Source organism: Vipera ursinii (assembly GCF_947247035.1).
Source record: "Vipera ursinii genome assembly, chromosome: 1".
Lineage (NCBI taxonomy): Eukaryota > Metazoa > Chordata > Lepidosauria > Squamata > Viperidae > Vipera > Vipera ursinii.
Window position 1 is genome coordinate 54,820,725 of NC_139512.1, and position 24,389 is coordinate 54,845,113.

The window sequence follows — 24,389 nt, forward strand, 5'->3', positions numbered from 1 at the left end:
CTAACCAAGATTTGTACATGTCACTATTTGCCATATATAGTGGCAAAATTATTATCAGGAACCACATTTAAACTTCCAGAGAGCTTAATAAAGCCTGAAAATTGTTCATCCAATTTCTGTTCACACTGTAAGAGGACAGAGGATGATTATACCAGTGCAACAACGTACCCTATATTGTCTGCTGCTCAATAGTATATCATTTGCTGTGGAGCAGAGTGGATATAGTGAATTCTCTCAGATGATTTTTACATTTGGAGTTTTTTTATATCTTATAAGTTACCAAATGTAAAACAAAGGACCTGCCATATGATTGGAGCTCCATAGACCTGACTTGAATAATTGAACTCTGAATATATAATCTGGATCATAAAATGGCAGCAGAGAGTTTTTCTGGTTCTGTGTTTCCATCGAGTGATCGCTCAGATTTCTTTTTTGCAAATCCTATATGGTAGTCCACATTGTTCCAATAATAAAAATCTGTGCTTCATTTTTTTTTCTTTTCCTGGCAATTTTTATATATTGAATTCCGGAGTTGTATATCATTACGAAACACTTTTGTTAGGCTGTTGTCTAGGCTTTTGCGTTTCTAAAACAGGAAAACGTTAGCATAGAATCAATAAAGAAGGGACTTCCTAGGAGCAAAACAGAATTCCAGACTAGATAGATAAATAGATTGACAACGTCATTTTTTTACTGTGGGCACACTGGTACACATAAAAAAAATGAAATTCCGTTGCCTGCTCTCAAAAGCGTACACATACATAACACACACATAAAAACGATACATACACGCCCTTACATATAAATACACATAAATATTAATCACTGTCACACACATAACACAAATCCGTCAAAACAAAAGACTGTCGATGACCTAAAAAGGCAAGCGACGATGGAGCCGAGGCGGAAAGAGCAGCCCTCCCGAGTCTCCCAGTTATGACGTCGAAGGAAAGAAGTCGTCATGGGGACCTTCGAATCCGCGCCTGACGGCTGTCGTGAAAGGAGACCAGCACCGAGGGGCGTAGGGAAGGAGGAGGAGTAAGGCGATGCTGCGCGGGGGGGAAGCCTAAAGCCACCCAGCCCTCTCCCAGTCCTGCCCTTCGCTGGGATTGCGCCGACCGCACCCCCCCCTTGCTTCGAAGCCTCGAGGCGGCCGCCTCGGCTATGTAGGGAAAGCCGAATTGGGGAGGGGGGGCCGGATTTCAAGGCCGCAGCTCTCTCCTCCCTAGCTTTGGGGTGGGCTGGGGTGGGGTGGGGGATCCCGGCGGCGATTGGTGCCACCAAGAGCCGAAGAGTCGGGCGCCCCGAGGAGCCGTCCCCGAGCGCTGGCCAGTCGGGATGTTCTCCAAGAAGCCGCACGGCGATGTGCGGAAATCCACCCAGAAGGTGCTGGATGCCCGCAAGGACCCGCTAACCCGGCTGAAGCACCTGCGCGTGGTTATTGGTGAGGAGGGGAAAGCGGCCTTTAAGGAGGTGGGGAGGCGGTGGGACGCGGGGTCTCGTCTCTTTTCTCTCGGGAATTGAGCTGGAGCCCGAGGGAAGAAGGTTCGAATCCCGGTTTGCGCAAGGGAGCCTTCTTTTTCCCCCCTATGCAGCGTTTTTACTTCTTTTGGAGGAGAATTCTTTCAGCATTTTACTTCTTTTGGAGGAGAATTCTTTCAGCGGACCAGATGTCAGCGGGCTTTGGGATGTGGAAAAAACGGTGCTTTTCTCCCGGAGATGAGCCCGAAGAAGCGCCAAGTCTTTGTTGGCATGACAACTGAGGGCAGGAGGGGAGGCCAAAGGCAGGGAGGAGATACCTGGAATGACCTGAGATTGCATGCATCGGCCCTTGTTTATCTCACTGTGTCAAGAGGAGGTAGACTCCCTCCTGCTTCTCTTTGCCATAATATTTCATTCTGCTTTCCAGTAGGATAGGAAGTACTTTCCTCAACTCGATTTAGGAGCTTGCTTTCGTTGTTGTGGTTAATATAGAACAGGGGTCTTCAAACTTGGCCCTTTTATGACTTGTGGACTTCAACTCCCAGAATTCCTCAGCCAGCAAAGCTGGCTGAGGAATTCTGGGACTTGAAGTCCACAAGTCATAAAAGGGCCAAGTTTGAAGACCCCTGATATAGAAGGTCCTACCGTACAGCGTACAGCTATACAATGTCTAGCACCTGTTGTCTAGATTGCAGAAAAGGCTGCCCTGCTTTCTGATGCTTCAGACGTCGAAAAGAGAAAGATATTGGTTGATCTGGATTGTTTGGGGTTTTTTTTGTAGTTGCATGAAGTGTCCACCTGGGCAGTCCCTTTATACTGAGATTTGTTTTGTGTGTCTTTGTTTCTCCTTGCTGTTCAATTTAATGACAATTTACTGTTTCTTCTGATCGCTGTTTCAATTTCTGACAATTTCCAGAAAGGGTGCTGTGTTAATGCTGTTGGGTCAGACGAGAATATTTTGACATCTTAAGAGACAAATACATTTACTAAAACTTTGGCTTCAGCAGCATGGAATCTAATTAATCTTGATTCTTATATTTGCAAAATTGTAAACTTCTGGGGTAGTGTTGTGACTTTGCTTTATGATAAGGATTTATACATTATAGGTTGCCTTATAAAGCATCTGATTGTTGGTACAACAAGTAATTAATGCTTCAGATAAGTTTTCAGATAAAATGTTTGCCAATGTTATCTGGAGATTCCAGTAGCTGGTGTTAGAATTTTTGGAATGCAAAGCATTTGTTCTGCTATTGAATTATAACATTTTCTGTAATGTTACAAGAATGGCATTACCAAGAAAATGAATATAGTTTGTTGAAAAGTAGATTCTATAATCTCTCTTGACAATTGTTTCAACCAATAAAACAGTCAGATGAAGAATAGGCCTGTCTAAATGTAGTTTTCTCAGTCCAATTAAACTTACATAACATATACACTCTGAAATGGTTTGGCTTTTAGATTTGGTGGTAAAAGTAGAACCTTTACTGGCAATAGCATTACATTCTAAGACTTGATAGGCATTAGTGTTTAAATGAAATAAATTGTTTACTAAATTTCCTGTAAACTTTAAAATGTATTTTTGCAATTTCCACTTCTAAGAAGAATGTTTTATAAAATGAATATAATTAAAACAATACATGTAGAAACATGTATGTTTTCAGGTTAATAACATTCAGTTTTCTCCATGTTAGGAACTCTATTATGTGCATAAATTAGCACCAAAGTTGAGGGAAATGTGGTCCTTATTATAGTTTAAGAAAGGTTACACACACACACACACACACACACACACACACACACCACACTTATTTCTCATGTCTTTTAATGCCATTATTTCTATTTTGCATTGTATATCTATTATTACTTATACACATTTTGTTGTACATTGTAAACAGCTAAGGCCATTCGGTGTGTGTATAAGGTTTACATTTTCTAAATAATTAAATAATAGGCAATATGTTTAACAAGCATTCCCTAGGGCAAATTGTATTTATAAAATATACCATTTGGACAAGCCAAATTGCTGTATTAATTTTAATATGCAATCTTATTTATTATGTTAGTCATTTAATAGTATGTATTATTTAATTAGGGATGCGGTGGCTCAGTGGGTTAGGACGCTGAGCTTGTTGATCAGAAGGTCGGCAGTTTGACGGGTTGAATCCCGAGTGCCGCGTAACACAGTGAGCGCCTGTTACTCATCCCAGCTTCTGCCAACCTAGCAGTTCGAAAGCACGTAAAAATGCAAGTAGAAAAATAGGGACCACTACGGTGGGAAGGTAACAGCATTCTGTGCGCCTTTGGCGTTTAGTCATGCCGGCCACACGACCACGGAGAAGTCCTCGGACAAGCGCTGGCTCTTCGGCTTTGAAATGGAGATGAGCACCGGCCCCTAGAGTTGGAAACGACTAGCACGCATGTGCGGGTGAACCTTTACCTTTACCTATTATTTAATTTATAAAAATCAAACACAAAAAGAATATAGCAATTAGCAATGTTAGATCCTTTCTCCAATATAATATGAACATTAGAACATTTTAGGAAAGTGATTACAAAGCAGAGCCACTAATGAAAAGCTTTCCTTTCCATACAAGTTCTTCAGACTTTAGGTGCCTCTGTACACGGTCTTTAGGACAGACATATGGATAAGGCATTCCTCTAAATCTTGAAATTTTAAAATAAGTAGACATCATGTAGAAGCTTCTTCTGTTTCTGTTTCTTATTTTTAACAAAATCTTCAGTACTCTTGCCATCAAGTTCCAATATATAGGTAGTACTCATTCAGCAACTGCCTCACTTAGAAACCATTCTTAGTTGATGAGAAAGTAACTTTATTACCAGTCCTTGCATTTATGACCATCACAGATCTATAAAGCAAAAGGTTGCTGATAAGTGTAGTCATGTTTTCACTTAGCAACTACTTTGCTTAATAGTACAGTTGCCAGTACTAGTTGTGGTTGCTAAATGAGGACTACCTGTATATGTATACCAATAAATGCAAGTGTTGAACAACCTCTGTCAAATTTTATTTTCAATTTTGGAAAGCTCTCAAAACTTGGTTTTGCCATTGAGCCTGGGGATCCCACGGAAGCATGGAGCTTGTTAAACGGCTAGTATAAATTTAGACTGGACTCTTCCCTGTCTTTTTGTTATTATATTTTAAGCTGTTTTTAATAGGTTTTATTTATTTATTTATTTATTTATTTATTTATTTATTTATTTATTTATTAAATTTTTATACCGCCCTTCTCCCGAAGGACTCAGGGCGATGTACAGGGCAATAAATATCAAAATGTAAATACAAAAGTTAAGAGATTAAAAAGAATTAAATAATTATGCCCAAGAATACAATACTAAAAATGTGTTAAGAACTTATTTAAATCCAACCCCCCCAAAAAAAGTTTTATTTCTTTAAAAAAGATTGTCCTGCATTCATATAAAGCCTGTCAGAGTTACTGATAAAATGACTGCATTCTAGTTAATGAAGTACTTTTAAAACAAATCTTAACTTTTTTGCTTATATATCGTTTATAGGTTAAAAAGAGAAACACATGTTAAAAGGCACCTCATTTTAGAAATTCACACTGTCTAAATCATATTTTTAGGATAGATTTGATCTGGTAGACAATTATTTGAAATATACTATCAAAAGTGATCAGCATATTAGCTTATTTTATTAATTTGATATTCGGGTGAGTGTCTTCAATGCTCAAATGTCTATAATGTTAAAAATGAAAATTAACATATTGGATAAAACACTCAAGATAAATGAAACATGCTTTCAAATTTTGTTCCCATTTACCAAAAAATAATTTTAAAAAGTTTAAAAGAGATAGAAGATATAAAGACACTGTACTGCATAGGAGATTATAGTTCTGAATATGGAAATTCCATAAGACATTTACAGGAGAAATATGCATTCTGTTTTTATTAATTGTGATGTTCCTTTTCCTGAAGAATTATGTGCTCATGGGCACTTTAAAAACAGTCAGGTTAATACAGCAAAGTATGTTTTAAAGCATGAAGAGAATGAAATAAAACAAATGAAATATTTGAAATATTTTTGCCAATATTTCTTTGGGTTAGAAAAAGAAAATTCAACTTCATGTTTAAAATAAGTAAATAGTCCTGATTTACCTTTATGGCAGGACATTTTTTAGTTCCTTGGTATTGATCCTAAGGCTCAGTTAGTTCATATAACTAATTGAATCTTCAAACTTTAAGAAATTTTAATGACTATTTTAGGCCAAAGAAGTTGATGGTATCTTAACACCAAATACCAAATCTTGGAAAAAATGTGTCATGATTATATTACAAAATGATCTTCTCTGTAGCTGTGTTTGTTATTAGGAAATTAGCTTAATTTATTAATCATATTTTCAGTCAGAGGTACATAACTGAGGTCTCTGAAAAATTTGCTTCCATAATGTAACAGAAGGAAAAATTAAAGTAAAACAAATTTAGTTTGTCTTAGCTGTGCCAGTTTTATCAAAAATACTCTCCTGTATATCATCAAAGGGCAAATGAAATCTTCAGCCAGTCAAAACATGCACCTCAATTTTATTGCAAGTTTGACAAAACAAATGAACTTGATATTTAAAGTTGTTTTGCCTAGTGCCTCTTAAATTAATAGGACTGTGGAGCTTTTATCTACTAAATAATTACCTCACTTATACACAATAACAGAGTGGTGAGAACATGAGCAATAGCCTATCTGCACTAAGCTTATGATTGCTAATATCCGAAATGTGATACGGTATGTATTAGCTTATACATAGAAGATAAAACTGTTTTTGCTCCTGTTGTTCCATGAAGGCCTTGTTTTATATACTGTTAAAATATACCATAACAATTTTATAGATTTGTTTTTATTTGTAAAAAGTTTTTGTTCTATATTGATTAGCATATTTTCATTAATTAGCTTGTTTTAAAATATTATATACATTAACATTATGTCCTACTTATTTTGCAGAGAATTCAGAATCTATTGACCTTAAGCAGTTTTTTGAATTACATTTTTCACACATATATTATGTGTTTTTTGAAAATTTTGTGACTATTGAAATAAGTCTGAAACAGAAAGGTAAGAACACAAGTTAAATATATAATCTCCATTTGTAGTCCTGGTTTTTGAAATGTATAATTTTTTTGTATAAACGGAATTTATTGAGAAGATTTACCAAAAGATTTCAGTTTAGAACTATTTACTGCTATGATTAATCCTATTGATACACATTAATAAGAAACTACTTTATGGTTGTATTAATACATATTAGTAAAACGTTACGTATGATAATAAACCAATGTGATATAAGTGTTGGATTGGCATCATGGTGGCCCGGTTCAGATTTGTCCTGAAAACTTAATGGATGACTATTAATCATTAGCATGTTATTAGCTCAGCCTACCTCACAAGTTGATATTGTTGATATTGGGAAAAATAGTGTTGTGTTCTGATTAGTTGGTTTATTATACCTTTATTTTGTACAATTCAAGGTAGTATACATAATGTTCTATCCTTTCAACCTTGAACTTCTGAAAAGAAAGAGCAGCATATAAAACAAATACGACAGCTTTGTAACTGAGCACATTATTGTGGTTTAGCCATCAAAAGTTCCTTGCCAATGTTTACTCAGTAATTAAAACCTGATAATTTGATTATTATTATTTTTTAAAAAAAAACAAACCTGTTCACTGATTTGTGAATATCAGTATGACTTCAATTTACTTGTTTTCAGTTCCAGTTGTTCAGACAAACAAAAGTTTGTATTTAAATTACATTGACTTTCATGTCAGTTTGATTTTAATACAGATAGTCCTCGACTTTTGACCACAGTTGAGTTGCGCCCTATTTTATGACTTTCTTTGCTTTGTTGTTAAGCAAATCATTGCAGTTGTTAAGTGAATCATGCTAACCAATCTGACTTCCCCCATTGACTTTGTTTGTTAGAAGCAGGCCGGGAAAGTCACAAATGGCAATTGCATGACCCAGAGATGCTGCAACCATCATAAATACATGCCAGTTGCACCTGAATTTTTGATTACATGACGTTGGGGGGATGCTGAGATGGTTGTAAGTGTGAGCACTGGTCATAAGTCACTTTTTTCAGTGCCATTGCAACTTTGAATGGTTGCTGAATGAATGGTTATAAGCTGAAGACTCTGTATGAACTTGTTGATCCATCATTAAAAATTCTTATGTCAACAACATTGGGGGGAAAAAAGAATACTAAAGCAGATAGGTGGCAATCAGAGTTTGCACTTCTTATTTAAGAGCCTAGTCAAAGTTTGTCACTTAAATAAATGAATAAATAAATAAAATGGGTATGGAATTGTATAAACTGAAACTTGATTACAAATGGCAAAATGGCAGATATTTTTTATCCATTTGTAGATATTTTTGCTTTCTGATTTTACCTATGAGATAGTGGATAGAATAGCAAACACCAGAACCCATTTTTTTAGGAGAGAATCAAATGGATCAGGTCTTGCTGTTCTACCTTTTCCTCTAGATCGCTGATGTAAATCTTACACAGTGTATTGGAAGAAAATATTTTTCTGAATGGAATTCATTGTGTCGTAGCACTAAGCGTATTTTCTTCATTTAATCTTCAATTGCTGTAACCTACCCTTTTCTCTTCTGTTTAGGTCACAAATCTCAAAGAGAAGAACTAGATGCTATACTTTTTATTTTTGAGGTATGGATATACAATTACTTCTACTGTACCATGAATATAAATTTATTTTGGTGAACTTGTGATATATATTTTCTTATAGTATAAGTGAAAACTTGTAAAAATCTAGAATTTATACTCTAATAATTCCATGTTTTTTACACTTTAGGTTTTAATTAGCTTCTCTTTCTTTCTCTTTCAACACTGGCAGAAATCAAATGCCAAAAAAGAGAGGGTTGTAGAGAAGGTTATCTTGGGACACAATCAAGATAGTTGTTTTAGGTGAAACAGAAACTTGTGTATTCAAAAATACTTCTCATTTACTGCTAATAGCATTATCTTCAAATTTAAAAACACGTGAAATTAACTCCTAAGCACTTTATTAAAAATGTGGAAATTTGCAAAGCAAATCCTATCTCTTCTATTCATAAGTTTCTTTGTATTACAATAATTGTGTGTTTTATGTATAGAATTCTATATTATTCCTTGATAAGATTAAAAATACGAATCCCAGGCATGTTAAAATTAACAAACGAACAAACACTGGGATGGAATTAAAAACTAAAACAGTTTTTATTGCTAAAAAGTCAAGCTTTCGTTGGCCAACTGCCAACATTGTCAGGATGGAGATGCTGGGGTGGGGAGATTCTGTTTATAGTGTTGGTGTCTGCACTCTGCTCATGGAGTGTGCTCAGATCTGTTTGTTGAGGTCTGCTGTATTCTATATTCTAATAACTGTAGATAGCACATACACAATTTCTTTCCTTCCTTTCAGCTTTCTTGAAAAAGTAGAATTTTCAAATAATTTGAATTAAACAATAAATATTGAGAAATCATTTTTTGCTTTCAACATATGAAATTATTCAGATTTTTCACAAAATAAAACTTAGACTAGTCTGGAATGTCAATTTGCTTTAGCCCCATGGCAGTCATACATATTTGTTGCAAATTGTCAGAGTTTGAGATCTCAAAGTAGGCAGCTACAGTAGATGTATTTGCACAACATGTTATATCATTTGTGTGTTAATTTGAAAATCCAAATTGCCTTTAGACATCTATATCACAAATTTCATTAATACATCATGGCTAAGCATGGGACAAGAGCAAACTGTAATGTGTGCATTCACAATAACCAGAGCAATTTAATGTTTCCTATATATGCACCTATAAATCTCATTATTCACAAAATAACAATTTTATTATTTCAAAATATGTTATTTTTAATTAGTGAAATGGCATGATTAGTTTTTGCATTTTTCAAGCTATTCTGATGTTGAATACTGCAATGGAAAAAAATTATTCAAATAAAAAAGCTTAATAGAATCTAGAAATAGATCTCTACAATGAAAAGCAGGACATAAGTGTCTTAACTGAAATAATAAACATGCAAACTATGGTCTTAATGTTTTAGATATAGACAATTTACGTATTACTTTATTTAATGGATTTTACTTAATTTTATCACAATGGCTATTTGTTTCCATTCCTAGTGATTGATTTGTTTTCATTCTGTTTTGTAGAAAATTTTACAACTTCTTCCAGAAAGAATTCACCAGAGATGGCAATTTCACAGTATTGGTATGTATTTGCCTTTGAGTCAGGCCTTGCCTAGTAATAATTTTTCTGTCCTTGACCCCTATTTTGAATTTAATGTCAGTGTGGTTTAAAAACTTGATTACACTATCATCTTAGCAGGAAAAAGTTTGACAGTTCTAAAAACTAGAGAGATTTCAGAACTAATGTGAATAAATCCAATGTGATTTATTGAAGTGATGGTATTCTTTAGTGTGATTGCAATGCTAGACACATATTAATCAATAGTGGGTCCAGTATGGATGAGGAAAATAATAGGAGGAATGTAAAGATAGAAGACATTGCCTTAGAGCAGGGGTGTCGAGCTGCCGGCCCATGGGCTGGATGCGTCATGCGGAAGCTGCGCCCGCCCCATTGCTGGCAATGGCAAAACCGTCCCGGTATGTTGCACGACGTCACAAGTTTGACATGTCTGCCTTAGAGCAAATAATGGGAACCTGTGGTCCTCTAAGTATTATGAACTGCAATCCTAGATTAGGGAAGGTACATATAGCAATAGCTAGAAGGCCATAAGTTATTTACTTCTTGATAAGAGTTTACAGGAATGTCTTTTGTAACTAATTGAAATAGGTTAAGAAAGTTTCTGTGGGTTCCTTCCTTGTGTTTTCTGAGCTTGGTTTTATTCTTGCAGTTGTTTCATTATCAGTGCATTGATAATATTACTTAATTTGATAATGAAACATCTGCAAGAAAAAAAAACCAAGCTCAGAGAGCACCAAGGACCCCACAGTTCAACCCTGAGCTAGAAATAGTCTCTTCTATAAGATTCTATATGAATACTTATTTATATATGGGTGTTATATTATTTATGTTTATTAATTTAATTTAAATTGCAATCTTAATATTTTATAAAGAATTAACCTCCTATTGTTAGTATAATCCTGTAATGCCGATATAAAATCTATTAGTGGTACATTTTTTCTTTCAAAAAAGATGATTTTTTAAAGCTATCAAAAATATATTATTGTGTATGTTGTGTTTGTTTCAAAAATAAAGGTCTTGTCTTATTCAGTGGGTAAAAAGGTGATCTTTTGTCACTTCTGGTATTTAGCCTATTACCAGTTGGAATTAAGCTCACCAAAAGTAATATAGAGATTGCCAAGGACTTGTTAAAAAGACTTTATCGAGTCTGACCGACAACTCTCACAGTTCTGTCTTACCTGTAAAGGGATGAATATTGACTATATGTTTTCTGTTTTTCAGGCTTAATTTTAAAGAAATTACTTCACACAGGGAATTCTTTAAAGGTATGATTAAAATGTTTTAGATATAAAATCTAAGAACTGGAGACATGGATATTTTTTGTAACACAGCTAATCCTTGATTTACAACTATTCATTTAGCAACCATTCTAAGTTATAGCAGCACTGAAAAAAAGTGACTTATTGCCATTCCTCACACTTATGACTGTCATAACATCCCACAGTGACATGATCAAAATGCAAGTGCTTGGCAACTGGCATGTATTTATTGCTGCAGTGTCCTGGGTCATGAGATTGCCATTTGCAACCTTAACAGCCAATCTCTGACAAGCAAAGTCAATGGGGGAAGCCAGATTCACTTAGCAATTTTATGATTCACTTAATAACTGCAGTGATTCTCTAACCATGGCAAAAAAAGATTGTAAAATTGTGTGTGACTCACTTAAAAGCTGCCTTGCTTGGCAGTGGAAATTTTGGTCCCAATTGTGATAGTAAATTGAGGACTACCTGTATTGGGTCAGAACTTTAAAAATCTTGTTCAAGATGTCTCATTTAATGCATTGGGAGTATCTCTAATTGTTATTTTAGCAGTGGAATAATATAACTGAACTATTCAAATATATCAGTAAATAAATGTGAAATTTAAACTCTTTTTATCTCATTATTTAAGATTCGTCGTGAAGGTGTCCGTCTATTCCTCTTATGGTTGCAAGCACTTCAAAATAATTGTAGTAAAGAACAGTTGTGTATGTTTTCTTGTTTAATCCCTGGATTTCCACCACCACAGTCTGAACATGGTCCTCAGACACTAGATATTCTCATAAATCCTGTGCTAAATGTACAAGAAAGTAAGTATAAAAGGTGCATTTTCAAAATAAAGAAATTGTGATGGTTACTATAATCTCAAATGTATTAACTCAGAAGTAATTCCTAGTTTTATAGTGTTTTTGCATCCTTGGAATTAGTGCTCTGTTGGAGTATGTCAGTCATTATGTATACAGTAAGGAGTATATATATTCCTGTCCCTTGTGAGGGCTGAAACCTCCTCAGTATATCGATGTGTTTCATGTGAACTTTAATTGATGCAAAATATCAACCAGCCAACTGTGTCAGGATCATTTTATACAGAATACCAAATTCATATTTGTGCTGCAAGATCTGCACAGTTTGCTTTTATTTGTTTGCTAGTTGTTTTTGATGTGAGCCTGACCATGAACTAACATCCAAGGGCAAATGCCTTCTTATAAATGCTCAGAATTTCAGAGGTCAGTTGGTCAAGTGTAGAAGAGAGAGCCTACACATTGCTTTCATTTGTACTTGGACTGTACTGACTTTTTGCTTTATTTTATTTATTTTATTTATTTATTTTAATTCCATTTATATCCTGCCCTTCTCCGAAGACTCAGGGCGGCTTACAAGCTTAGCAGTAGCCTTCATTCTATGTATATGCCTGCTTATTAGGGCTTTCATACACCCCCCAAGCGGCATTATTACAAAGTCAGCTTATTGCCCCCAACAATCTGGGTCCTCATTTTACCTACCTCAGAAGGATGGAAGGCTGAGTCAACCTTGAGCCTGATGGGATGCGAACCTTGCAGGCAGCTGGTGTTACTTAAGGAGACATTAGCCCACTGCTCCACCAAGGCTCCTCGGAACAGTATCAAGCTTCTAGGAACAGTATCAAGAGACATAATTTGGTTTGCTTGGTTAACAAAAAACCATTACATTTACTTGAGATTTAACAATTATATATATTTTGTTGATGGTTTTGAATGATTGTGGGAATGGAAGGGATGGAGGTACATACTGAAAAAACAACCATGAATAGATAATGCTGAATTATGGCAAAGGCCTCTATAGTCCAACCCCACAGTCACCCATCAAACTCTGTGTGTTCTGTATTCTAATTACTCTTAACCACATTAAGTGCTTATTTGAACAGAAAGACAGAACATTAAATTAAGTAGACTATTAAATAAAATAAAAAAGCCTAGCAAGCTGGACAGCATTTTCTTTATGTTCCTCAGTAAGTATTAAGCACACTATTTCTGATGTTTGTAATCTGTGTATTCTTGAGAGAAACTGGGATGGTCCTAAATGTTACAGGATTATGAATAATACCCTGAAGAATACAATTCATATTTGTCAAAATTGTACAAATTAATATTCTTCTAATGCTGCATCTAAATAAGTTTCATTGTGTGATTATGTACTGTATATAAGCTGATAGAAGTCCATTTTAGGCTTTTGCCAACTTAAATTATCTTAATATTTATTATCGAACAGCACAAGTGACAGTAGAAGAAATTACTCCACTTGTCCCTCCACAGTCAGGAGATAAAGGACAGGATGATCTGACAAGCTATTTTTTAGAAGCACTTTTAAAATACTTAGTAATTCAGGTAAGTTGGTTGTATTTGGGTGGGGGAAGAGAGATTGGTTTTCCAACTTAAACCAAAATTAGTAATTGGATGAGATTCAATCTAATGCAGATATCTTTGTTCTCTAATAAAATTAACTTACATTTATAAGTATTTTTAATTATTAGGAATTGAAATATTTGGTTAAAATTAATAAATATAATGTATATTATGTACATTATAAATGTTACAATAACTATTAGTTATTTACTAATCACATTATTTACATAAATATGGTTCTTTAAATTCTATAAATGAGGGAAGATATCTTTATTTATTACAATAATTTTTATTAAGATTTCACAGTAATAGCCCCCCCCAAAAACAGTTTACAAGTTGTATAAACAATTATAAACAAAAACACAATATATATTATAAAAATAAACTTCCACAATCCTTCTGATGGGGAAATTGATGGTGGTAATTGTCTTTCCTGCCCCTGAAGTTATACTTTGTTTTTCAGTTCCTGAAAATAAATGAAATAAGGTCAGAATTTCAACCCCATCTTATTGAAAATTCAGTCAAGATGCAGTCACACTGAAGAGCTGTTACTATATCTTGCTGAAGGACCCAGAGATTAAGAAGAAATAAAATCACAAATCTGGTCAGCTTAATATAGGAACATACTAAAATGCAGAAGGAAACAGATGGAAATAAGTGAAAATAACTATTAATAGCATAGAGAGTTGATATTTGAAATATATAATTGCATTATATCTGCCTCTGAAATAGATATAAATAATCCAACATTCATATTATAGGTCAAAAGTCTGGAATGGAAGAACAGAGAAAATCAAGAAAAGGGATTTTCATTCTTATTTTCACATTTTAAGAAATATTACTTGCCTTATATTTTCCCAAATATGTGTAAGGAAAACAGCTTGTATAACCCAGTACTCGGTAAGCATTATTTCAGTATTTCTGAGAAGCATTTTCCTGGTTTTAATAGAAATGAAAAAACAATGCCTTACTGATTTGTGTGGCAGGTATCTCATGCAAGTTAATATTTTATTAAGTATCACATTATAAAGGGCAGTATTAACTTGATGGTCATTATAAAGAACCGCAGCGTCATATCACATGGTTTTTTAACAAGCCTGCACATGACAAGGAAAGATCCAGCTCACAGGTCCATATTTAGCAAAGGATATTTCAGTTAGATTTGATTAAAAACTTCTGATTATTTTTAAAAACAATTTGCAGTTTGCTAAATTGCAATTGAGATAACTTTCTACTACTGTAAGAAGAAAGCAAACCCATTTCAGGGAAATGGTTGCTCATTGAATAGGTAGTTACAGACCTCTAATTGAAGAACTGAGCACCAAAGAATTGAAGCCTTTGAACTGTGGTGCTGGAGAAGACTCCTGCGAGTCCCTTGGACTGAAAGGCGATCAAACCGGTCAGTCCTAGAGGAGATCAACCCTGACTGCTCTTTAGAAGGCCAGATCCTGAAGTTGAAACTCAAATACTTTGGCCACCTAATGAGAAGGAAGGACTCACTGGAGAAGAGCCTAATGCTGGGAAAGATTGAGGGCAAGAAAAGAATGGGACAACAGAGAATGAGGTGGCTGGATGGAGTCACTGAAGCAGTAGGCGTGAGCCTAAATGGACTCCAGAAGATGGTAGAGGACAGGAAAGCCTGGAGGAACGTCAGTGGGGTTGCGATGGGTCGGACACGACTTCGCAACTAACAACAACAACAATTGAAGAACATTACATCAAAGATATGGACTTGTATTCCAGTAAGATTTTTGGTGTAAACTTACAAGTCCATGGCATATTCCATTGTCCTTTCGGCTCTCAAATCTTCTAGTACCTCCCATTCTGTCCCTCTAATTCCTCTCAACTGCTTTTCTAATTCCAAGGAATGGAAATAGAATCATACATAGAATATTAGAATATTTACAACTGCTTCATTAAGAGCCATTTGAGATGGCAGCTATACACATTGAATAAATAAAATAATTTGTTTATGTTTCATAGAATACAAGAATTAGAAGGGGTTGTTTTTTTTTTGGAGATCATCTAGCTCAGTCCCTTATCTTCTGAAGAATTATGACATGTTTGCATTGAAACCTTTAAATATTGGCCATTATGCATTTTTATCATATTTGGGTAACTAGTTATCCAAAATTAACTTTGGCTTGATATCTTTTTCACTTTATCGTTGTTTCTCCTGCAGATATGCCTCAGATGAGACCAAAGCCACATTATATAATCATGAAGAAAGATACTGAAACAAATGAAACAGTATATTGCACAAAGGAACCTTTCCTTAAAGCTCGCGTTATTGTCATCAGATGGTTGGTGTCTTTCTGGCTTGAGCCAAAACCTCTTGCAGGACCTCAGATTCCTGGAATGGAAGGGGAAATTGTGCCAAAGAATATTCAGGTAAAGCCAAGAAAGAGAGATGATCAACTGAATGGGAAAAAAGCTGATCTTATTTATTTAATTTTTTTTCTCACTTTTTCCCCAAATAATTCTAGATGGCAAATATGGTCCCCTTCTCTTTTATCCTCACAGCAGTCTGTAATGCAGAGTAAGCTTTGCAAGTGGAAATAAATGGCTAAAATACCTGCCAGACCTCTTCAAAAAAAGAGATCTTTTTATTTATCACTTCATTTTTGATTTCAGAGAGCAGCTGCTACCTTGGCGTCCAGAGAAGACAGCAGAAGTGACGCCACTGATAGATCTGATAGAAATCCAGAAACTGAACAATCTCATTCTAACACAAGCACACTGACTGAAAGAGAACCTAGTTCCTCCAGCCTTTGCAGTATTGATGAGGAGCATCTTACAGACATTGAAATAGTCCGAAAAGTTTTTTCTTCTAAAAGGAGTAATGTTAACTTTCTCACAGAAATATTTCGTCAGGTAAAAAAAAAAATCCTTTCTTTCTGAAAAGTATTTATGTTTGAATCAATGTTTATCATAGAATCTGTTCTGTGTTTTACATAATGTTCCCAAATGTAGATTGATTTTATTATATCCCTAATTTATAGATAGTCAGAGGCAAAATCTCAACTTACAATAATTTGTATCAGTCTCCCTGAACTGAATACTCTTTAAACACATTAAGCATAACATCACAAAATTTTGAAGCTGTAGATGCAGGTCAATGAATAGGGACGGCAGCTCTACCAGTCATAAACTTGTGTTTTGTTAGCTGATTAGATAAGATGCCACAAAACCTTTAGGAATACATTGTTGTTGTTGAGTCTAATGTGTGAAACATTATAAACTTTTTTCTTCAAATGGAGCTGAGGGGGAAATCCCACATATCCTATAACAGGGGTCCTGTCATTTATTTATAGATTTAGAGGCTGTACGACTCAGGAGACTCTGGGTAGCCTGCAGCTTTAAAAGCAAGAAAACAATAATAACATAAACACAAATCATAGATTATTATTATAGGTAGTCCTTAACTTACAACCACTCATTTTGTGACTGTTCAAAGTTACAAAATCACTGGAAAAAGTGACTTAGACCATTTTTCACTTTTACGACCATTGCAGGCATCCCCATGGTCACATGATCAAAATTCAGATGCTTGGCAACTGATATGTATTTGTGATGGTTGCAGTGTCCCAGGGTCATGTGATCATCTTTTGCAGCCATCTGACAAGCAAAATCAATTGGGAATCCAGATTTTCTTAAGAACCATGTTACTTACTTAACAACTGCTGTGATTCACTTAGCAACGATGGCAAGAAAGGTCATAAAATGGGGCAAAACTCACTTTAACAACTGTTTTGGTTAGCAATGGAAATTTTGGGCATACCTGTATATCTACTGGAACTATATGCAGGAAACACAGCATTTTATTTGAAATTTTACTGAATGAGGATTTTCATTAGAACAGTTGATAAAACTATTTATTCCATAGTGCTGTCAAGAATGGTAGACCTGTTGCTAACTTTTTGCAATTCATGTGTTAATTTTTATGTATTAATACCGGTATTCTTAATTTATTTCTATTTGATTTCTATTTCCATCTTTCCCCTAAAAATCAATTATAATTTTCCTGCTAGCTTTCATGTATACACACATTAATAATATGTATTCTTTGCAAAATCATCAAAATGTCAAAAGCAATATCATGGTTGTGGCAACACAAGTTCTGCCCTTTCACATGGGCTTGCAACATCATAATGCACATAAAAGGAGGGGGGGATTTCCATTAATTAATTTATTTGTTTGTTTGTTTTGCTTATTTATTTATTTATTTAGCTAGCTAGCTAGCTAGCTAGCTAGCTGCCCCTCTCGCTGCAAGGCAACTCTGGGCAGCTTACAATGTTAAAAGCAATACAATCATAAAAATATATTAGTTTAATAACAATAAAAATACAATTTATGAACAAAAGATGGGAAGGGAGAGAGCAGGATGTGCAGGGGGGAAGCAGTGGGATTTGTTATTGGTCTATCAACCACCTCCAGTGTGATATTCCAACGCTGGGGCCCCAAGCCAACTGGCAGAGCCAGTTCTTCTGACTCTTACGGAAGTCAGGAGGGTAAGAACAGATCTCACCTGGTGGGGAAGGGGAAGATGTTCCAAAGGGCAAGAGCCATGGCAAGAAGGTTCTCCTCCAGCTGAAATTCTTGACTGACAGGTCTGTAGCATGCCTGCTCTGACCTCATGAGTGGAGCAGACCAGTCCCATTGGGCTGAGATAGTTCCTTGGGCAAGCTGGACTCATGCCAACTCCATGAATTGCACCAGAATCAAACTGGCAGCCAAGGACTGCCCACGCTGCTAACTCTGCACCACTTGTAGGTTCCAAATGTTTTTCAAGGGTACCCCCATGTGAAGCACATTACAGTGGTCCAGACGTGAGATGACATGGCTTGAATGACTGAGCACAGGGAAGCCGGATCCAGGAAAGGATGCAACTGACTCACAATGCGAAGTTGTGCAAAGACTCTTTGAGCAGGAGTCACGAGTCCAGGAGAATCCCCAAGTTGCACACTGGGTCTGTCTGGGGTAGTGCCACCCTATGCAGAACTGATAATGTCGAAATCCCAGATCTTGGATCTCCATGCACCCAAAGTCATTCAGTCTTGTCAGGGTTCAGCCAAAGCATGTTGTCCTCCAATCAGGTTTCCCAGCCTCCAGGTACTGCGAGAGGGCAGCAACAGCATTAGCTGGGTCACCAAGGGAGGAGATACAGAGTTGAGTATCATCAATATACTGATACTTCAACCGATTGTGACAGATGATCTCACCCAACAGCTTCTTATAGAAATTAAAAAGGGAGTGGAGAGAATACCAAGCCCTGCAGCACACCAAGGGCTGGATCTCTCACTCCCTATTAACACTGATTAGAAGCCTTGGAGAAAGGAGCCAAACCAACGCAAGACTGTGCTGTCCAGCCCCTATAGCCTATAGCCAGCCCAAAAGGATAGAGGTCTGCTGAGAGAGCAAGGATGGTTGCACTACTTGTACTCCGCTCTCACCAGAGATCATCCATAAGTGCTACCAGTACTGTTTCTGTCCCATAACGGCCTGAAGCCTGACTGGAAGGAGTCCAGATAATCTGTTTCACCCAGGTCCTCTGAAGCTGCCAGCAACCACCTTTTCTACCACCTTCCCTAAAAAAGGGGATATGGGAAATTGGATGGGAATTTTCCAGTCAGGTGGGATCTAACAACGGTGTTTTAACCAATATTACAATGACGGTGTCAGGACCCACCTCAATCCACATCTTAGGAAATTAGAACTCTGGGATGCAAGTTTAGTCCAAAAGGAAAATGTTTACTAGGATGGAATCGATTGTGGCAATACAAGACGGAATCTAACAAAGTTACATTTCAATCCTATATAAAGCATTCCCATTTCAGCCCCTCCCCTCATCCATTTGGTCAGGCTTCCATCATTTACTTAGGTGTCAGGCCCTTCCGTGGGAAAGGGAACTCTCCTTGTTTTTATTGTTATTGCTTCTTCCTTTTCAGTTGTAAATGAAGATGCGATCCAGATCTGTCTCCCCCTCCCTCCCCCAGATCAACCGTTTCCCTGTTGTTTGAAGATCGCCTTAAGTAACCATCCTCTCCCCCCCCCCTTCGGAGAGATGGCAGAATCCCCAGAATAAGCACATTGTTCTACCTATACAATTATGAAATGTGATATAAATGGATTCTGACAGACGGTTTCCTTTTTCCTTCTTCAAATGCCTCTGAGTCTTCAGCTCTGCTTTTTTAAGACCTATAAAGGCCTTTATAAATAATAGACATAAATAATAAATTGCTAAACTGGGTGGCAGTTTCTGATTTTTGTGCTTCTTTGCTCTTCTGTTTCCTTTCAAAAACAAACTGAGTTGCTTTGCATTTCTAATGAAAATGATACCTTCAGTATGCTCCTGTCACTGAAAGAATTCAATGGCTTTTAAAGAAAACCCCTTAAATTTAAACCTAAGAATCATTTGTGTGTCCTTTTCTCCTTAATTAGGCATTTTTATTGCCAATATGTGAAGCAGCAGCCATGAGGAAAGTGGTTAAAGTATATCAAGAATGGATCCAACAGGAGGAAAAGCCGTTATTCATGAAAGAACCAGAAGAAATTGTTTCATCTTTGAACATAAACAGTGATGAAAATATTGCAGAACATAATTCATTAGAGAAAGGAAAAGAGAGAGAGGAGGTAAAAACATCAGAAATCGTTCTTTGATTTCTCTTTTTCCATCTGTATGTAACAGCATCTTCATTCATTGTACATATAAGTAAATGTATAAAATATGATTGTGAGATCCAAGTTTAAAATTATCTACTGTAACTTGTTCCTAGAAAGAAAAAAAAGGAAATACAAGATTAATGTGTATAATGCAGTTTTTACACTTAACAAGCTCATTTGAAGATTAAGTGACAAAGAACTACTATGTATCTTTGAAATTTTTGGAAATGTTAGGCCATTCTTAGACTAAAACATCATGTTCATGGATTATATTTCCTCCATATTTTGTAGGTTCCAGAATCGATAATACAGGTGAAACTCAAAAAATTAGAATATCGTGCAAAAGCTTATTTATTTCAGTAATGCAACTTAAAAGGGGAAACTAATATATGAGATAGACTCATTACATGCAAAGCAAGATAGTTCAAGCCGTGATTTGTCATAATTCTGATGATTATGGCGTACAGCTCATGAAAACCCCAAATCCACAATCTCAGAAAATTAGAATATTGTGAAAAGGTGCAATATTCTAGACTCAAAGTGTCCCACTCTAATCAGCTAATTAAGCCATAACACCTGCAAAGGGTTCCTGAGCCTTTAAATGGTCTCTCAGTCTGGTTCAGTAGGAATCACAATCATGGGGAAGACTGCTGACCTGACAGTTGTGCAGAAAACCATCATTGACACCCTCCATAAGGAGGGAAAGCCTCAAAAGGTAATTGCAAAAGAAGTTGGATGTTCCCAAAGTGCTGTATCAAAGCACATTAATAGAAAGTTATGTGGAAGGGAAAAGGGTGGAAGAAAAAGGTGCACAAGCAGCAGGGATGACTGCAGCCTGGAGAGGATTGTCAGGAAAAGGCCATTCAAAAGTGTTGGGGACTTTCACAAGGAGTGGACTGAGGCTGGAGTCAGTGCATCAAGAGCCACCACACACAGATGGATCCTGGACATGGGCTTCAAATGTCATATTCCTCTTGTCAAGCCGCTCCTGAACAACAAACAACGTCAGAAGCATCTTACCTGGGCTAAAGAAAAACAGACCTGGTCTGTTGCTCAGTGGTCCAAAGTTCTCTTTTCTGATGAGAGCAACTTTTGCATCTCATTTGGAAACCAAGGACCCAGAGTCTGGAGGAAGAATGGAGAGGCACACACTGCAAGATGCTTGAAGTCCAGTGTGAAGTTTCCACAGTCTGTGTTGATTTGGGGAGCCATGTCATCTGCTGGTGTTGGTCCACTGTGCTTCATTAAGCCCAGGGTCAACACAGCCATCTACCAGGAGATTTTGGAGCACTTCATGCTTCCTTCTGCAGACGAGCTTTATGGGGATGCTGACTTCATTTTCCAGCAGGACTTGGCACCTGCCCACACTGCCAAAAGCACCAAAACCTGGTTCAATGACCGTGGGATTACTGTGCTTGATTGGGCAACAAACTCGCCTGACCTGAACCCCATAGAGAATCTGTGGGGCATTGCCAAGAGAAAGATGAGAGACATGAGACCGAACAATGCAGAAGAGCTGAAGGCCGCTATTGAAGCATCCTGGTCTTCCATAACACCTCAGCAGTCCCACAGGCTGATAGCTTCCATGGCACGCCGCATTGAGGCAGTAATTGCTGCAAAAGGGGCCCAAACCAAGTACTGAGTACATATGCATGCTTATATTTTTCAAAGGTCCGATATTGTTCTATGTATACTCCTTGTTTTATTGATTGCATGTAATCTAATTTTCTGAGATTGTGGATTTGGGGTTTTCATGAGCTGTACGCCATAATCATCACAATTATGACAAATCATGGCTTGAACTATCTTGCTTTGCATATAATGAGTCTATCTCATATATTAGTTTCCCCTTTTAAATTGCATTACTGAAATAAATGAACTTTTGCATGATATTCTAATTTTTCGAGTTTCACCTGTAGCTGTTTTTAAATAAAACCCAGTTCTTCAAGAAGTGGGGAAGGTGCAAATTAATTCTGTTCACATATGATTGGTCATGAGATTTTCATCATTTTCTGTGTGATCAGATAAATATCTTTTTTTAAAAAAAATCTTTATATGGTTGAGGAATGTATAGTGTGAATATAATCATAGTTTATAATAGCAGTACATTATTGAAGTTTGATGATGGTAGTAGCAATGGAGTCATTTTCTCCTAGAAGAAACAACAGAGTTTATTGTGATAAATTAAAAGACTATCTGGCATATTGTTTGAAAATTGCAATTAATTTCATTAATAGTATGAGGTCCTGCTCTTAATTACAAATATATTTGCACATGCTATATGGGATAGAGCAACGGCCCCCAACCTTTTGGGCACGAGGGACTGGTTCTGTGGAGAGAGATTTTTCCATGGATTGGAGGAGGTGTGGTTTCGTGTGCTGCCTGCATCCCATGGATTGGGCTTCACTTGTTTGCGCAGACTGGTTTCTAGCATGCCGCTGACTGGTGCTAATCCATGGATCAGGGTTTGGGGACCCGTGGGATAGAGTCCAAGAGAAATGTAGTACAAAAGCCAACATGGGTTTGTCAAAAACAGATTATGCCAGACAAATCTTACTGCATTCTTTGACCGTGACAAAATTAGTGGATCAGAGGAATGCTGTGGATATAATTTATTTGGACTTCAGTAAGGCATTTGATAAGGTAGATCACAACCTTCTACTTCATAAAATAGAAAAATGCAGGTTAGACAGAATCACCACCAGATGGATTCATAGCTGGCTGACCGGCCGTACTCAGCGTGTGGTCCTCAATGGAACCGCATCTACATGGAGGGAAGTATGTAGTGGAGTGCCTCAGGGCTCTGTTCTGGGCCAAGTGTTCTTCAACATCTTCATCAACGATTTAGACAAAGGGATAAATGGGGAACTCATCAAATTTGCAGATGACACCAAGCTGGCAGGAACAGCGAACACTCCAGAAGACAGGCTTAAGATACAGGAGGAACTGGACAGACTTGAACACTGGGCGCTATCTAACAAAATGAAATCAATGGTGAAAAAAGTAAGGTTCTACATTTAGGCAAGAAAAAACAAATGTACAGGTATAGTATAGGGGGTACCTTGCTCAATAGTAGTAACTGTGAGAGGGATCTCCGAGTCCTAGTGGACAATCACTTCAATATGAGCCAGCAGTGTGCTGCAGCTGCCAAAAAAGCCAACACAGTTCTAGGCTGCATTAACAGAGGAATAGAATCAAGATCACGTGAAGTATTAATACCACTTTACAATGCCTTGGTAAGGCCACACTTAGAATACTGCATCCAGTTTTGGTCACCACGATGTAAAAAAGACGTTGAGACTCTAGAAAGAGTACAGAGAAGAGCAACAAAGATGATTAGGGGACTGGAGACTAAAACATATAAGGAACGGCTGCTGGAATTGGGTATGTCTAGTTTAATGAAGAAAAGGACGAGTGGGGACATGATACCAGTGTTCCAATATGTCAGGGGCTGTCACAAAGAGGAAGGACTCAAGCTATTCTCCAAAGCACCCAAAGTAATCAAGGAGAGAAGCAACCTAGAACTAAGGAGAAACTACCTGACAGTTAGAACAATTAATCAGTGGAACAGCCTGCCTCCAGAGGTGGTGAATGCTCCAACACTGGAAGTTCTTAAGAAGAGACTGGATAGCCATTTGTCCGAAATGTTATAGGGTTTCCTGCCTGAGCAGGGGGTTGGACTAGATGACCTCCAAGGTCCCTTCCAACTTTATTATTATTATTATTATTATTATTATTATTATTATTATTATTATTATTATTAAAAGTTCAATGATAATTAGATTATAATTACTGTTCTTTAAGAAAAATATTGTTGGTTGCAACAGATGTAACCCAGCTATCTATCTGAAGATTTCCTTAGAAGCTGACAGTTGCTAGGTTGATACTTTTATACTTTTACTGAATGCTGATAATGTTAAGAGACTAGAAATAATTCCTTGTTGTTTTTGGACTGCTAATCAGAGAGAATTCAGAACAACAATAAAATTTAAACTGTGTGTATCCCTGTGTATATCTGTGGATATTTGGAAAGAAATAATCACGTCTGTTTTAGGAAAATACAGGTAGTTCCTGTCCTATTCGAAATTCAAACTGGACAAGAAATGGTTGTTATCAGGAAGTTCCCTATAAAACATCTGAATTAGACAACCTGGAACAAGGTATACGAGCTGGAATACAAGCAGTACTACAAGTAAGCATGTATTTCTTTTTGATTGCCTTCATAACATTTTCCAGGGTTCTTATCTTGTGTCTTTTGCAAACATCTTTTCTGAGCATAAATGGATGCACTAGAACTAAAAAAAAATTATTATTATTATGCTTTATTGATTTTTTAAAACATAAGTCACATAATA

The 24,389-nt window shown here is 36.6% G+C and overlaps 1 protein-coding gene across 4 annotated transcripts in view; it reads left to right on the forward strand.

The window, feature by feature from the left end:
- The first annotated feature begins 1,065 nt into the window (after positions 1-1,065).
- Positions 1,066-24,389, forward strand: part of RALGAPA1 (Ral GTPase activating protein catalytic subunit alpha 1) — a 142,167-nt gene continuing 118,843 nt past the window's right edge. For all 4 annotated transcript variants that reach the window (XR_014492269.1, XR_014492270.1, XM_083360894.1 and 1 more), the window contains exons 1-12: positions 1,066-1,444; positions 6,455-6,565; positions 8,131-8,180; positions 9,677-9,734; positions 10,953-10,996; positions 11,622-11,799; positions 13,238-13,353; positions 14,133-14,271; positions 15,554-15,762; positions 16,006-16,245; positions 19,813-20,004; positions 24,089-24,226. Coding sequence is in view for 2 of the 4 variants with exons in the window: in XM_083360894.1 (XP_083217020.1) it covers positions 1,339-1,444; positions 6,455-6,565; positions 8,131-8,180; positions 9,677-9,734; positions 10,953-10,996; positions 11,622-11,799; positions 13,238-13,353; positions 14,133-14,271; positions 15,554-15,762; positions 16,006-16,245; positions 19,813-20,004; positions 24,089-24,226 (1,581 nt within the window). In the remaining 2 variants the exon portion in view is untranslated. The remainder of the gene's footprint in view (positions 1,445-6,454; positions 6,566-8,130; positions 8,181-9,676; positions 9,735-10,952; positions 10,997-11,621; positions 11,800-13,237; positions 13,354-14,132; positions 14,272-15,553; positions 15,763-16,005; positions 16,246-19,812; positions 20,005-24,088; positions 24,227-24,389) is intronic.